Source organism: Coenobita brevimanus, chromosome 78, assembly GCF_032717465.1.
Source record: "Coenobita brevimanus isolate Jiangsu-jjx chromosome 78, ASM3271746v2, whole genome shotgun sequence".
Lineage (NCBI taxonomy): Eukaryota > Metazoa > Arthropoda > Malacostraca > Decapoda > Coenobitidae > Coenobita > Coenobita brevimanus.
The window spans coordinates 10,901,537-10,919,201 of NC_137031.1; the positions used below are offsets into that span (position 1 = coordinate 10,901,537).

Here is a 17,665-nt window from a genome sequence, read left to right on the forward strand (position 1 = left end):
AGGATGGGAGTAATTTTACTCCCATCATTCACCAGTTCACTGAGGAGTGGCGGTCAGGTTGCACGGCTCCAGGTGTAAATGCTGGGTCGTCACGTTTAGATTTTTTCAATTTGTTTTTTGATGAGGCGTTTGTTGGGCGCATAGTAGAAGAGACGAATATATTTTCACAATCCCAGCGCCTTGAAAGTGAACGCCTAGGAACCACTAGCAAGCATGCAGAACAGTATGACTTTCCCGTGACTATATCAGAGATGTTCCTATTTTTGGCCCTGGTAATCTTGATGGGTGTGGTGAAGAAAAATCAAATTCCTGCCTATTGGACAACTGACCCAATCATCCTAACACCTTTCTTTGGAAAGGTGATGGGTCGTAATAGATTTCAGTTTATTCTCGGCCGCCTCCACTTTTTTGATGCAGATGATCCAGCCAATGCAAATAACACCGATAAAATGAGGAGAATTAGGCTGGTATTTGATCATTTACGGGAAATGTTCCGCTCCTCATTTTATCCCTACAGAGACCTCGTCATAGACGAGAGTCTTGTGTTGTGGAGAGGCAATATTTCCTTTAGGCAGTATATACCCAGCAAGAGACACCATTTCGGGTTCAAGATCTTTGTTATGTGTGACTGTAAGACTGGTTATGTGCAAGACATAGTCTTGTACACGGGCGCACAGAACAGATATAATAGAAGATCGGAGTATAGGACTCTCTGGGGCCGTGGTGAAGACAATGATAGAAGAGTACCTTCATCGTGGTCATGTTTTGTACCTGGACAACTGGTACACTAGCCCTCTTCTCGCTAGGTTCCTCCACCAACACGACACCGGAGTCTGTGGTACAGTCAAGAGAAACCGTCGCCATATGGTCAAGATAGGGAGGAAACTTGACAAGAATGAGGTGGTTTTCTTCCAGGCCAATAACATCCTGGCAACCCTGTGGAACCACAACAGGGAAGTTTGCCTCCTATCAACTGTTCACAGCCCCCGATGCACCGCACAGACTCCGTGGATCACCGTAGCGAGAGGAGGCGCAACGTATGGAAACCAGAGTCTGTACTTGCCTATAATCTGAACATGAGGCAAGTTGATCAGTCAGACTCGATGATTTCAAGTGTTGACTGTGCCAGGACAACGATGAAGTGGTACAAGAAACTCTTTTTCCACTTGCTCGACATCACGGTCCTGAACGCCCACTACCTGCACGCAATGACCACCGGAGTATCCGAGACCTTTGAGGGGTTTGTGAGGGAGCTGGCACGTGAAATAATCGCCAAGCATGCCCAGGAAAGACCCCCACACCGCCCCCGCGCCCCCCGTGCTGCTCAGACTCCCCTACGTCTTGCAGCCTGCCACTACCCCAGCGCAATCCCTTCCGAACCAAACCGTCGTAAACCCCAGCGTCGCTGCCATGTATGTAAGCACTCGACAGTCAGACCATCAACGCAGAGAAAAGACACAAGATACGAGTGTGTCGAGTGCAATGTTGCGTTGTGCCTTCAGCCTTGTTTCAAGGAATATCATAATCTCGTACACTTCTGAAACTGTGTGGGAAGGCGAAATGACGCTCATGATAATGGTAAGGCCAGTCAGTAGGTGCTAAGTCAAATATAAAGTTGAAACGGGTGTTATTTTTTCAGAAAAGTAATGTATAAGATGAGAATTAGTGTAAGTGGAAAGAATTGTTATCAAAACTACACCCACTGTGTAAATCTGGTCAGTAAATATGTGATAGCAAGGAAATAAAGTGGAAACGGGTGTAATGTTAGCATGAATAAAACGTATAAGTTGAACATTACTGTAAGTTGTCATAATTGATGTCCCGAGTACACCCACATTCTGGTCAGTAAGTATGTGATAGGAATTATATACAGTGGATGATGTTGTAATGTTAGTAGTAAGGTATTTTATAAGTTGATTACTTGTGTAAGATGAAACAAATGATATCGCGATAACACTCCCTGTGTAAGTACGCGCAAATATGACGCTAAGTTCCATCGTACGTTCAGAAATGATGTAATATCAATTATATCAAGTGTTTACATGTGCAATGTTAGTGTAGAATAATTATATAAGTAAAAAAATAGGTTGTAAGTTGAAATAGTTGTCATAGCGACTTCACCGTGTGTGTTATTATGCGCTATTATTACGCTATATATTTACGTAAGGCCTGAAATAATCTCAAAACAGTTATATAAAGTTGAAAAGTGTATAATAATATTAGAAAGGTATTATGTTAGTAGAAAAAGCACAATACGAGTTGAAACATCAGTCACAGCGAGTTCACTCACTACGCAATTTAGCGCTAGCATTACGCTAAATGTTATCAAAAGGCCTGTGAATACGTAAAAACAGTTCAATATATTGTAAAATGGTATAATGTTATTGTAGAAGTATTATGTAAGTAAAAAAAATTATATGTATCATGATTTTAGAATGTTAGCGATTCATCGGAACCAAGTTGGCCGATTTTGCTCGTTTCTCACGATGGTACAATGGTTATTTCTGCTCTATTTTTGTATAAAATCCAATATACTCTTTTATCACATGTTTTTATGTTTGTAATAAATTCATTTCTACTTACTTTCATTGGTTTCCCAAACTTATAATACCATAGAAAACGTTTGATGCTCACACCGCATAGGGAGAACACGGGGCCAGGTAGGACGAACGCATACCTGGTTAAGCTAATTAGGGACCCCAGGGACCACTTTCTTTGCCACCGGCCATTGTTTCTGACCAAAAGCGAAAGTTTAAGCAAAAAAAAAAAAAGGTCGAAAATTGCCCGGGATTGGGGGGTACCAGTGGTCGAAAAGTTGCCGGGACGGGGCGGGGTAACCCACCCCGTCCCGTTGACGTATGCGTACGTTGCAACATTTTGCATTTGCCAGTCCTGGCGACGTACTGGTACGTCGTGCAATTGCAAGGTCCCTAATTTGCACAATTTTCAATTTTCGCGGGTGATTTTTCGTATGTATACACGGGACACCTTCCTCTATTCCTCTACAAGGTGCCAAGCAGGGACAATGTCTTACACCGCATAACCTCCCCCCTCCCCCCCTCACACCATTGTCTCGGCAATTCACCTGTTACCAGTGACCTGGCCAGTAAAGATATTCAGGGCCAGAGTGATTCCCCAATTGATGACAATGTGGAGGACAAAGTTTACATAGCATTAGAAGAAGAAACAGTCAGAAATAATGATCAGGTAACGTGGCAAAAGAAGGTCAGGTATGGTGATTAGTTAGTGAGTGGAACAATGCTTATAATGCCTATATTACTCTTGAAAACCAATATACTCTCATACTACATATAAATTCGTACCAAGTAAATAAATAAATACCATTTATGAGTGGTGTGAAATAGTTACCCTCCCATAGAACTCGTTTTCTTTGCAGCCAGCCTGATAGAAAACCCAGTCAGGTAAGGAGGTACTCCTACCTGCATCGAGTATTTTAAACCTCAGGTGAGCAATTTCTCTATGAATTTTCGATGTTTCTCACCAAAAGCGGAGGTTTTAGCCAAAAAAAATTTTTCCGAAAATACCTTGGGATTGGGGGATGTCGGAGGTGCGGAAAACCTTGGGACGTGACGGGTTAAGACTCCAATCACACCAATAAGGACATAAAAGACTGAAATAAATGCAAAAGAACTAGAGAATGAGGTTTTAGAGGTAAGTTTATACAATATTAAACATTCTGGGTACTTACAACAAGTCCCTGGCTCCTGGACTGGTACTTATGGACCCTAACCTAGCCTAACTCAGAAAAACACTCCCTACTGGACAAACATAGCACCTAAGACCCTATTCACACCAATAAGGGACATAAAAGAGTGAAATGAGGTTTTAGAGGTAAGTATGGAAAATACAGGACAATATGAAACATTCTGGGTACTTACAACAAGTCCCTGGCTATCTCGATGAATAACCCGCCTCCTCTCAGACTCTGAGGGAAAAAAGGAGTACCTGAAGCACCTGCAGTACACTGTACATGAAGTCTTGCACTGAACTTAGTCATTTGCTCTCAGAATTCCATTCTCTTAACATTGCGCACTCTAGTCTTACTTGCGCTTCATTGCACCTTAATGAAATAAGTGTTGCACTCTGCACTTAAGTCTTTGCACTCATAAATCCATTTTCTTAACATTATACACTCTAGTATAATTTGCGCTCAATTGAACATCAATAAAATCAGCGTTGCACTCTGCACTTTAGTCATTGCACTCACAATGCTAATTTCTTAACACTATGCACTATTTTCTTCACTGCACAACACTGTAAATTCCCGTGTGGTCTAGTGGAGAGTTCTTGCCGTTTAATCACTGTCAGAGTCTGAGAGTAGCTGATGCAGGTGGCCTAGGGGTGCGTTGCTGGTTCATGGTGATGGACTACCCACTGCAGACGACTCTGAAGACAGGCGCAAACTCACGTCCAGTGGTGACTCCACCGTGCCTGATGTGCTGGGCTGTGGCTCGGAGGATGAAGGCCTGTCTTAGGGAAGCAATGGAGTGGAGCCAGGGCTGGGCACAGCAGGGGTCATGGGTCTGAAAAAGCTGCCTATGGTTGATTGATGCAAGGAACGACGATTTTGGCGATTAATGATGCGCTGCCTGAAAGCGCGCACTTCCTCCACAAGTCCCAAGGGCCTCATCTCCCTGTCACAGTCCGGGTGTTCCAGGTAGTCGAGAATGAACTCTACATGTTCCTGGAGTGTGCTCAGCTTGGGGATGGCTGGAGTTGTGGCATGCTCAGAGGAGTCTGCATCATTGTCGCCGTCCTCGTCGGAATCTTCGAGCTGTGTATTGACACCTGTAACTGAAGATGCGATCTCGATATCAGACACGGTCTGATACCCAGGATTGCCCTCGTCATCATCCAACCACTCACGCACTTCGTCCACATCAACATCGTTGCCATGCGCACATAGAAGTGCATGGAAGTCATCCACGTCAAAACCTAGGAAATCATGTTCCACATCCGTTCAGAGAAGTAGACGAGACCAACCATTTTCTAGAGTCTTGATAGGGACTTCCATGCACTGGCCCAGTTGTAGATGGCAGACTTGATGTTGTAGCAGCAAAGGTTTTCCGCGTGTCCCGTCCCTCCCTGTGCTCGTCCTCGTCCTCAAGAACAACCATCACCTCGTCCAGGAACTTCCTTCGGTTCAGCCTCTTCGTTGCCACGATCACTCCTTGGTCCATTGGTTGGATGAGAGCAGTCGTATTAGGTGGCAGAAACATGCACCTAATATGCCCACTCTCAGCCACCAAGTCCTTGTCACATAGGTGAGCAGGTGCATTGTCGAGGAGAAGGAGGGCCTTTACCTGGTCACGCGGGATTCCCAGTTTCTCCGTCTGGTAATGGAATACCTCCTTAACGGAATGGCGGTGGAACCAGTCTTTGAAGATGTGGGCAGTGAACCATGCCTTCAAAGAATGGTATCAGATGACAGGAAGGACATCCATCACCCCACGAAGACACCGAGACTGCTTTGCACGGCCAACAGTAACGGGCTTAAGCCGGTGCATGCCGTTAGCAGTGGCACAACACAAAGCAGATATCCGTTGCTTGGAGAGCTTGCAGCCAGGTACATGCTTCTCTGTCTCCTCGGCGAGCGTGTTCACTGGCAAAGAGCGATAGAATAAACCAGTTTCGTTAGCGTTGTAGACTTGACCGAGAGTGAGGCCCTAATTTTTTTTTTTTTTTATGTAAGGAAGAAGGAACCAAAGGCAACGAGCCCACAAAACTGTTCCTTCCAAGAGAAAAACAAAATACAAGAGAGAGCCAAATTCAAGATCTGATCATTTCCAGATGCCTGGACACATTGCGTTTGAAAGACTGGAGATCATAGGAAGCAGGAAATACAGACAGAGGGAGACAGTCCCAGAGTTGACCTGTTGCATAAATGAAGGACTGGGAGTAATGGTTAACTCTTGCATTAGAGAGTTGGAGAGAAAAGGGATGAGAGTTTGCTGCCAGACGGGTGCTACGCGCCCGTCGTAGGGGTGGAGGAATGCATGCAGACAGTTCAGAGGAGCAGTGACCATTGAAGTAGCGATAGAAAAGAGAAAGATGCAACAGTGCGGTGAAGAAACAAAGGTTGAAGGGAGTCAGTAGCAGGAGAGTTAATGAGGCAAAAAGCCTTTGACTCCACCCTATTGAGAAGTGCTGTATGTGGGGAGCCTCCCCACACATGAGAGTTGTACTCTACACAGGGGTGGAGAAAACCCCTGTATAGAGTCAACAATTGTGCAGGGGTAAAGAAGGAACGGAGTTGGCTTAGCACACCTAATCTCTTGGAAGCAGATTTTACTAGAGATGTAATATGATCTTTCCAAGATAAGTCCCGAGTAAATGAAACCCCAAGCATGTTCAAGGATGATGCAGGATTAAGCTGAATATTATTAAACATTAGTGAGTATACCTGTGGAAGATTTTGTCGGGTTGACAGGTGCAAAAACTGAGTCTGTGATGCATAAAAAACAACAAGATTATTTGTACCCCAATTAGAGATACGAGCCAAGTCAGACATTAGATGTGCCATAGCCTCATCCCTTGTTTGTTGAAGTAACTGCAGAGATGGACGTTGCGGGAATCGAATGGAAAGGTGAAGGGTGGAGTCATCAGCATATGAGTGGATAGGGTTAGATGTACAGCTTAGAAGGTCATTGATGAATAAAAGGAAGAGAGTTGGTGATAGGACAGAGCCCTGAAGAACACCACTGTTAATAGATCTAGGAGAAGAACGATGGCTGTCTACAACAACGGCTATAGAACAACCAGAAAGGAAGCTAGAGATGAAGGCACAGATAGAAAGATAGAAACCGTAAGAGGGCAGTTTGGAAATTAAAGATTTATGCCAGACTCGATCAAAAGCCTTAGAGATGTCAAGTGCAATGGCAAAGCTTTCGCCAAAGTCCCGAAAGGAGGATGACCAGGAGTCTGAAAGGTAGGTGAGAAGATCGCCAGTGGAGTGTCCCTAACGGAACCCATACTGACGATCAGAAAGAAGGTTATGATAGGAAAGATGCTTTAAAATTTTTCTATTAAGAACAGACTCGAAAACTTTTGAGATACAAGATGTTATAGCAATTGGACGATAGTTAGAGGGTTGGGAATGGTCACCCTTCTTTGGGACTGGCTGAATTAGAGCAAACTTCCAGCAAGAAGGAAAGGTACAAGTTGACAGAGAAAGGTGAAAGAGTTTGCCTAGGCAGGGTGTAAGCACAGAAACACAGTTCTTGAGAACAACAGGAGGGACTCCATCAGGCCCAGATGCCTTATTAGTATTGAGGCCTGTGACAGCAGAAAATACATCAGCTGAAGAAATTTTAATGTCAGCCATGAAGAAGTCAGAGGGGGGAAGTGATGGAGGAACAGCACTGGAATCGTCTAAGGTAGAATTGGAGGAGAAAGTCTGAGCGAAGAGATCTGCTTTATCAGTAGAAGAAATAGCTACAGAGCTATCAGAGTAGAAAAGAGGAGGGAAGGATGATGAGGTAAAGTTGTTAGAAAGGTTTTTGGCAAGGTGCCAGAAGGAGCGGGAAGAATTCGAGTTAGAAAGTTGAGAGCACTTAGTACGGATGAAATTATTTTTAGCAGAGCGAAGAACAGACTTAGCACGATTCCGGGCAGAAACGTATAAAAGATGTGATTCAGGGGTGGGTTGGCTCTGGTACCTTTTATAGGCCCTCTCCTTGTTGCAGACAGCATTAGAACAAGCATGATTAAATTAAGGCTTTCGTGCATTAGGCACAGGATATGAGAAAGGAATGTGTGCTTCCATGCCCGAGAGAATAACCTCTGTAATGCGCAAGGCACACCCAGATGGCTCCCAGCCATGGAAGCAATAATCATTCCAGGGAAAATCAAAGAAGTACTGCCTGAGTGCCTCCCAATCCGCAGCTCCAAAGTGCCACAGACGACGTTTTTTCGGAGGGTCTGCAGGCCGTACCGGAGCGATAGGACAGGTTAAGGTGATAAGGTTGTGATCGGAGGAGCCCAACGGAGAGAAAAGATTAACAGTGTAAGCAGAAGGATTAGTTGTAAGGAAGAGGTGAGGTATGTTGGACCTCTCTCCAAGGCAGTTAGGGATACGGGTAGGGTGCTGTACAAGCTGCTCTAGGTCATTAAGGATAGAAAAGGTGTAGGCTTGTTCACCAGGTGGATCAGTGAAAGGAGAGGAGAGCCAAAGGTGGTGGTGAACATTGAAATCTCCTAGAATGGAGATTTCAGAGAAAGGAGAAATGGATAGAATGTGTTCCATCGTAGAAGTAAGATAGTCAAAGAATTTTTGATAGTCAGTAGAATTAGGAGATAAGTAAACAGCACAGATATATTTAGTCAGAGAATGACAGGAAAGCCGAAGCCAGAGTGTAGAGAATTCGGAAGAATCAAGTTCAGGAACACGAGAGCAAGATAAGGTGTTGCGTATATATACACAACAGCCACCTTTGGCTTTGAAATGAGTATAGATAAAGTAGGAGGATACAGAAAAGGGTCTACTGTCAGTTGCCTGAGACATCTGAGTCTCAGTTAGAAAACGAAGGTGAGGTTTAGAGAAGGAGAGGTGGTGCTCAACAGAGCGAAAGTTAGAGGAAATGCCACGAATGTTGCAGAAATGAAGAAGAAGAGTCAGACAATGATTCCAGGCATCTTGAGTCATCACCGGGAGAGGGGCAGAAGGTGGGGGCATTTATCGTCCCCCCCCTGGGGACTCTGAGGCTATGTTATTCGATGCCATTTTTTCTTTTTAAATTTTGAAAAGGAAGTGTGGTGTGTACTGTGCATGTAGTTTGGTGTTGATAGTTAGAGAAACTTGTACTGGAGAGCATGCTGGCCTACTCTGTGTTACTGAGACACTGAAAAAGTTCAGCAAAGGGGGATGGTCGGGACCTAGTCCTGAGGGCTGATGAAATGGGAGCTCCAGCTCTCCCTGTCATCAGCTTTCAATCCACCTTGGGAGTACTGCCCTGCTCGACTGGTGCTACAGTCTACTCCTGTCGATCAAGCGCTTCACCTTGTACCGAAACTCATCTACTCCATCCTCGTTGGCGTCCAAAACTTCGCCATGGGCCTAACGGTTGGTAAGGCCATGTCGTTACTTGAACACAAATAGCCAACCCTTGGATGCCTTGAAGTCTGGGGCATCGTGAAGTCCTGCAAACTTCTCAGCAGCAGCCTTCAGCTCCATGCCACGCACCAGCACACCAGCAGCACGATGCTGTTGATACCAAATCAACGTGGAGTGGTCGACTTCTGCATACCGGGGAGTAAATATCATCTTCCTCTCCACGTTGCATTTGCTCTTCGACGAGAAGTCAGCTGTGTACTGCATGAGTTTGTCGTGAGATCTCTTGATATCAAAGTAGACCAGGCCAGGTTGAATTCACAGAGGATGCGTGAGGTTGACCATCCCGCGTCCACCTTGTCCAATATCTCCCTCTTCTTCTCCAGAGTCAAAACCACTCTCTTCCTCTTCTCAGGCGGCGGGGCCATCATCACACGCACTAACAAGAGGCAGGAGAGTAGCAGGAGAGCCTACAGCAGGTAGGGCACCACCAGAAAAGCGAGCACGTGGGCGGCCATGATCACAAGCGTGCACTCACAGCAAGAGACGGGCAGTAAGTGGGGAGGATGCAGGGGCTCTCTGGCGGATGGTGGCAGAACTACGCACCAAAACACAGCTGGTCCACGATGCGAGCGCCAAATTCAAATTATGGGGGGAAAAATGTCAGATTTTTTTTCGAATTTTTTGCAATTTTTGGCCCATTTTGGGAATATTGGATCCCGGGACCAAAATATCCGGTAAGTGACGATGTCCGGAAAGTGGGCATCCGGATAGTGCGGGGATTACTGTACATGCTAGGGCTGTCTCATTCAGGACTGGTGTATTGGTATTAGCAGGGGTATTTTTACTACATGTTGGCAGGTCTTCTAGTAGATAAGTAAAGTCTGATTTAATGAAATTCAAATCCTTAAACTGTTCCCTGCCCCAGCGGGGATTTGAACCTGGGTCTAGTGGGACTGCAGGCCAACTCTCTACCGACTGAACTACCGCGACCCCGAAACACAACAGCTGTTGCAAGATATGATGTGTTTTCATACCCAGTCTCACTCACACCTCTGCCACCCTTCTCTCTGGGTTCCTATCTCCACCACATGCCTCTCTAACCCTCCCGTCCCCCATTCCCACCCTTTATTAACATAAACTGAGATAGTGGTGAAATGATCCATCATATATTGCTCATATTATATCATACACCTCTGTATTAAGCACCATTAAATCAGTAACATACAATACTTACTATACCTGCCAACTATTTCATCCTGTTGAAAGCTGCTATGCGACATATGCACAGCAAGTTGGACCTTGTGTTACAAGGACATACAGTTGTTTATCCTTAACATGGGTTAAGTGTCGTTTTGGACGTACATTAATTCACGATAGTGACATAATGTCATTATGTATACGATTGAAGTGGGTCGATCGTATACAGAGAGTTTGTGGTTCGTCAGAGCCGATACCTGATCCATTTAGTTAATACGACAATGACAGGAACATAAACCTTATGTGTTTATAATGTAAGGCTTAAATTGCTACGTTAATATGAATTAATGGACGTCCAAAACCACACATAACCTATGTTTAACTGTATGTCCTTGTAACACAAGGTCCAGCTTGCAGTGCATATGTCATGTAACAGCTTATGTATTGTATGTTATTGATTTGATGGTGCTTAATACAGAGGTGTAAGAAAATATATATGATAAATCCCTAATGGATCATTTCATCATTATCTTAGTTTATGTTGGCTAACAAATGATGGGAATGGTGGACAAGAGTGCAAGAGAGGCGCGTGGTGGAGACAGGAACCCACAGAGAATGGTGGTGGAGGTGGGAGTGAGAGTGGCTGTGAAAAGACATCGTATCTTTCAACAGATGTTGTTTACTATAATATACTTATTTGTAACATTATAATATAGGATGAAAGTATAATTTGCACATGATACTTTGTAGGTCTTTGTCAGAATGATTCATGACTATAAGGGTTCAATATTGGATCTTTGTTCTAAAAGGGTATAATTTAGTTTCTCTGGTTTGTTTCATTAAAACTTGGGTTAGTTTTAGTTCTCTGGTAATGAGGCTGTTCGGAGCACGGAAGTAAATTATACTTTATTGTGGATCTTTCAAATGTAGTATGTTTATGTATACTTAATTTGTAATTTTCGGAGTGTGATTAATTATTATGAATTGTATGATACTGCTTCAATTTCTCCATTGTACGAATCAAGGGAAGTGAGGTGGTGACTGTGAGCTGGGGTTTGGGCAGTTGATCAGCAGCACTGGTATGGAAAGGATATAGCAGCTCTTCACGTGAAGTGTGCCCTCGACTCTCGACTTTCCCTCCCCGCTGTGACACTTGTGAGCCTATGAAGGGTGAGGATGGAAACTCCTGCATACTGAAGAAGCTCTAAACTCTGCCCACACTGCCCTCTTGGTCTACAGCAGGTGTTAGCATAGAAACACCTGCGGACATGCTACCTGCTTCTCAGTCACCACCCTCTTGATGGTCTGTTCTCAGTAAGGTTGTTATGTCACCAGTAATGTGAAGCAGTGTTCCTAAGGTTACTTCTCTTGTAGTTTACTTTCTTATGCTTAGGATTAAGTTAGGATTAAGTTATAATTTTGTGAATAAATTATATTCTCCAATTTACATTTTCCTAGCCCCAGTGTACAAATGAATGATGGGTCATTTCCAACTATGTGAGTAGTAGTAATAGTGCAACTCTGGAATCATGGTAGTCTTCTTTCACATATGAGACTGTTTCCGTAACTTGGCCATGACATCTGGCGCCCGAACAGGGACCCATTAATTCGTTGTGCACGCGGGTTGGCAGTATAGAGGGAAGTTTATAATCTTTAGATTTTCACCATGAGTTCAGACACTATAAAGAGGTTAACTGAAGAGGGAAAACAAATGGGATTAGAGGGTGACAAGCTTATTACCTGGGTAAGAGAAGAGAGAGTGATAGAGCAAAATCGGCAGAGAGAGGAGCGGGCTCAAGAGAGGAAGCTAAAGATTTTAGAATTAGAGGCACAGATTGAAGCTTCGAGGGCTGCTGCTGCTGCTAGTGCTGCTGCTGCTGGTCAGAACGTTCGACCAGTTGCAACCGTAATTAATCCCCCTAAGCTGCCAATTTTCGATGAGGCCAAAGATGATATAGATTCTTATGTGGCTCGCTTTGAGAGGGTAGCTCAAGCTGCAAGATGGGAGAGGTCGGTGTGGCCAGCTGCCTTAGCATCTCTACTAACGGGTCGAGCTCTCGAGATGTATCACCAGTTCACTGACGACATCATTGCAGATTTTGATGATCTGAAGTCCGCACTTTTGAGAGGTTACGATGTGACAGCAGAGGGTTGTAGGAAACGGTTTCGCGACACAAAGTTTCGTGATGGCGAGTCTGCAGTGCAACTAGCTTGTCGAATCAAAAGGACTCTTGTTAAGTGGTTGGAAGCGGATGGATCCAGTCAGACCTTTGAGAATTTAGCAGATCTCTTTGCAAGGGAGCAATTTTTAAGGCAGTGTCCTCCAGCTCTAATGATGTTTTTAAAGGAGAAAGAAGTTAAGAGTTTGCAGGTTTGTGGGGAGGAGGCAGATCGTTGGATTGATGCCCATGGTCACCCTTCCCAGATTAACAAGAAGGTCAACAAACCCGTGGCTGAAGGGCAAGAGAAACCTTCAGAACGCTCTACAACGCAGATCAAGACAAAGACCTCAGGGAGTGACAGTAAGTTTGGTAGTAAAGGATGTTGGGAGTGTGGTAAACTAGACCATAGAAAAGCTCAGTGTACTTTTAATAAATCAAAACAGACCAGTGCCGCTGCATCAGGAAAAGCATCTGTGAAAGCTAAAAGTAGGACAGTTAGTGGTTCAGCTACCAAATTTAATGGGAATGGGCAAAGTTATAAGAACTTAATATTGAACAATGGCTTGGTAGAAGGGCAAGCTGTTACAGCAATGCTAGATAGTGGGTCAACTACTTGTGTTGTAGCAGAGAAGCTAGTTTCATTGAGACACTATACTGGGAGAACAGTTTCACTGAAATTGGTGAATGGGGCAGTGATAGTGTTGCCAGAGGTAGAAGTTGAAATTTCTACACCTTGGTTAATAGGGAAAGTTTATGCTGCTGTGTGTAAGACCCCAGTTTACGATTTAGTTGTTGGTGGTGTAACTGACAATCCATATTCCCTCACAAGTATACAGTCTACCAGTGATCAAAGCTTGGCTGAACAAGACAACGCAGAGGACTTGAACCTAACCAGGAACAGAGTCCCGAGTGGAAGATCTGACACTGAAGCAACGGACGAAGTAACCACAGAGTTGGAACGAACTTCGAGGAGTACTGCTGGTGGATCATCAGACGCTGGACTCGTTGCTGCAGTTACTAGAGCACAAAGTCGCAAGGACGGTAAAGTTAAACAACCCCTGAAGGTGAGCAATGTTGATACTTTCGTGTCTACATCAGAATTTGTGAAAAATCAAGAGGATGATAGAACTTTGAACTCTATAAGAAGTCATGTTCAAAGTAAGAAAGTGTTTCAGGCAAGAGGAAGAGTGTCAACCTTTATTCTTAAAGGGGGTAGATTATACAGAGAGATGACAGTTAGAGGAGTGACAAAACAACAGTTGATTGTGCCAAAGAACTATCGTAAGGAAGTGTTCAAATTAGGTCATGAGGGAATCATGAGTGGCCATATGGGGTACAAAAAGACTCTGGACGGGATTCAAGGAACTTTCTTTTGGCCAGGTATGGTGGCTGATGTCAGCCGCTGGTGTAGGTCATGTGATGTGTGTCAGAGAACCGTGGATAAAGGTAGCATAAAACCAGGAAAGCTTAGGTCTATGCCAGTAATAGACGAGCCATTTGCTAGGGTGGGTATAGACATAGTTGGGCCTATTACACCTAGGGCAGATAGTGGAGACAGGTATATACTCACTCTCGTAGACTTTGCTACTCGGTATCCAGAAGCAGTTGCCTTGCCTAATATAGAGACTACTACAGTGGCGGATGCGTTGATGGAGATCTATTCTAGAATTGGTATTCCAAAGGAGGTTTTGACTGACAGAGGGAGCCAATTTACTTCAGCAATGATGAGGGAAGTTGAACGGCTATTGTCAATAAAATCTCTTAAAACCACTCCATTTCATCCCATGTGTAATGGCTTAGTAGAAAGATTTAACGGTACACTTAAGAAAATGCTGAAACGAATGTGTGATGAGGCACCTAAGGATTGGCCAAGATACATAGCACCATTGCTCTTTGCATATAGAGAAGCACCCCAGTCGAGTACTAGATTCTCCCCTTTTGAGTTAGTTTATGGAAGAACAGTGAGGGGTCCTTTGGATGTACTAAGAGAGATTTGGGATGGATCGGTCAGCACACCCGAGACTGTTAGTACCTACAGCTATGTTCTAGATCTCGGTGAGAGATTGGAAAACACATGTAAGCTAGCAAGGGAAGAATTAGATAAGGCACAGGAGTTGGATAAGAGCTACTATAATCGTAGGGCTAGTGACAGAACTTTCAAGGTGGGTGATCAAGTTTTGCTGCTTTTACCAACTGACCATAATAAATTACTCATGAACTGGAGAGGTCCATATAAGATTGTAGAGTGTCCTTCTGCTTTGAATTATGTAATAGATATAAGGGGGAAGAAGAAAAGATTTCATGTGAATATGCTGAAGAAATATGAAGTAGACTACGATCCAGATGATTGTGATGTAGCCGAATCAGATGTAAGTGCTGCTACAGTTATTGAGTACTCTGACGAGGTTGAAAATCTTTTGCTACCTATACCAACCACTGAGAAGTCTTGGAAAGATGTAGAGTTGTCAGTAACTTTGTCTCCATTAGAGAGAGGTAAGATATGTGATTTGTTGAGTATGTACTCAGAAGTGTTCTCTAGTACACCAAAGCTAGCAAATGTTCCTCCCCATGAAATTGTTTTGACTGACAAAACCCCTGTTCGAAGTAAGCCTTATGCTATACCATATAGTTTGCAAGCTGAGGTAGAGAAAGAACTTAATGCAATGGAAGAAGCAGGGATAATTGAAAAATCTAATGCTCCCTATAATAGTCCTGTAGTGGTTGTACGTAAAAAGGATAAAGGAGTGAGACTCTGTGGAGACTTTAGGAAATTAAATGGTGTAACTGGGTTTGATGCAAAGCCTATGTTTGACCAGGGGAATATCTTTTCAAAATTATCAGGGTCCCGATATTTTTCAAAACTAGATCTTTCTAAAGGATTCTGGCAGATTCCATTACATGTGGATAGTAGGAAGTACACTGCATTTAGTACTCCCAAGGGTTTATATCAGTTCAAAGTCCTTCCTTTTGGCTTGTGCAATTCACCTGCAGTGTTTAACAGGACAATGAGGAGTGTGTTGGGAGGTATGTCTGGCATAGAAATATTTGTTGATGACATTTTGGTACATTCCTCGACTTTTCATGAGCATTTGAAATTGTTGGATCAGGTATTTTTCAGACTTAAGGAAGCAGGCTTAGTAGTAAATCCATCCAAATGTGTAGTGGGTCAAGCTGAAGTGGATTTCTTTGGTCATAGAATAGGAAATGGGATATGCCAGCCCCAGAAAGATAAGGTTGGGAAAATAGTTGAAGCTTCTGCCCCCAGAACTAAAAAACAAGTTCGTTCGTTCTTGGGACTAACAGGCTATTACAGAGCATTCATACCAAACTACTCTACAATTGCAGAACCATTAACCAATCTAACAAAGAAGAGCAGTCCAAATAAGGTAGTGTGGACAGATTTAGAGCAAAGAGCATTTGATACTCTAAAGAACAAAATGACTAATAAGCCTATTCTCCATTTGCCAGATTTATCTAAAGACTTTGTTTTAAGAACAGACGCGTCAGGTGTGGGTATTGGTGCTGTGCTGATGCAGTCCCATGGAAATGAACTGTGGCCTATATCATACCATAGCAGGAAGCTGGGACAAGCGGAGAGGAACTACAGTGTTGTTGAAAGAGAGTTATTAGCAATCATTGAGGGTGTAAGAAAGTTTCGCCAGTTTTTGTATGGACGAAGGTTTGTTGTTCAGACAGATCATCTGCCTCTGCATTACCTCAAGACTGCTAAGAATTCCAATGCAAGGATTATGCGGTGGGCATTATACATGCAGCAATTTGAGTACAGTGCAGAGTACATTAAAGGAGCTGAGAATGTAGGGGCAGATTATCTTAGTCGTTTGAATGAAGGATATAACACATGCTGTTCAAGTTTGGGAATTCGTTCAGATTCTGTGACAGATGTTGGCTCAGGTTGTTTGGGCTTGCATGTACTTGGTATTGATGAAGATGTAATTCTGGAGAAGTATAATGTTAAAATTAACTGGAATTTAGCTGGCCATGATGTGTGATATAATTTTCTAGAACGTAATATTAGTTGTTAGAACTTGGGTACAAGTTCTTTTGTTCAGGGGGTAATGTCAGAATGATTCATGACTATAAGGGTTCAATATTGGATCTTTGTTCTAAAAGGGTATAATTTAGTTTCTCTGGTTTGTTTCATTAAAACTTGGGTTAGTTTTAGTTCTCTGGTAATGAGGCTGTTCGGAGCACGGAAGTAAATTATACTTTATTGTGGATCTTTCAAATGTAGTATGTTTATGTATACTTATTTTGTAATTTTCGGAGTGTGATTAATTATTATGAATTGTATGATACTGCTTCAATTTCTCCATTGTACGAATCAAGGGAAGTGAGGTGGTGACTGTGAGCTGGGGTTTGGGCAGTTGATCAGCAGCACTGGTATGGAAAGGATATAGCAGCTCTTCACGTGAAGTGTGCCCTCGACTCTCGACTTTCCCTCCCCGCTGTGACACTTGTGAGCCTATGAAGGGTGAGGATGGAAACTCCTGCATACTGAAGAAGCTCTAAACTCTGCCCACACTGCCCTCTTGGTCTACAGCAGGTGTTAGCATAGAAACACCTGCGGACATGCTACCTGCTTCTCAGTCACCACCCTCTTGATGGTCTGTTCTCAGTAAGGTTGTTATGTCACCAGTAATGTGAAGCAGTGTTCCTAAGGTTACTTCTCTTGTAGTTTACTTTCTTATGCTTAGGATTAAGTTAGGATTAAGTTATAATTTTGTGAATAAATTATATTCTCCAATTTACATTTTCCTAGCCCCAGTGTACAAATGAATGATGGGTCATTTCCAACTATGTGAGTAGTAGTAATAGTGCAACTCTGGAATCATGGTAGTCTTCTTTCACATATGAGACTGTTTCCGTAACTTGGCCATGACAGTCTTCTTTCACTTTCGTGCCTTTCTCATATCCATACAGTTATGTTGTTGATAATAGTGCAGTGTTACACATTAAGTGCCTATAAAAAAAAAACCCTACTGGTTCTAATTATCCATAAAAACAATACTGACACACTGTAACATCACAAGCTTTTGCAGTTCCACATCTGTCCAACAACGTTTACACTGGAGTTGGGCCACAGGCGGTGGGAGTGGGGTGCTTAATCACACGGGGTTCACTAGCTTCAACTCCGGGTACTTGGAGGTCAGAAATGTGTGCTTTCGGGTGTACCTTCCGGTCCCTCCCGAACTGCGGGGGATTTCGTACAACC

The 17,665-nt window shown here is 43.5% G+C and overlaps 1 protein-coding gene across 1 annotated transcript; it reads left to right on the forward strand.

Annotated features, from left to right (window-relative positions):
* The first annotated feature begins 11,936 nt into the window (after positions 1–11,936).
* Positions 11,937–16,442, forward strand: LOC145408701 (uncharacterized). The gene has a single exon (XM_080279372.1). The coding sequence runs from the start codon at positions 11,937–11,939 to the stop codon at positions 16,440–16,442; it is 4,506 nt and encodes a 1,501-aa protein (XP_080135498.1).
* The last annotated feature ends 1,223 nt before the right edge of the window (positions 16,443–17,665 follow it).

Coding starts and splice junctions, on each gene's coding strand:
- LOC145408701 (XM_080279372.1), top strand. CDS start 11,937: ATGAGTTCAGACACTATAAAGAGGTTAACTGAAGAGGGAAAACAAATG.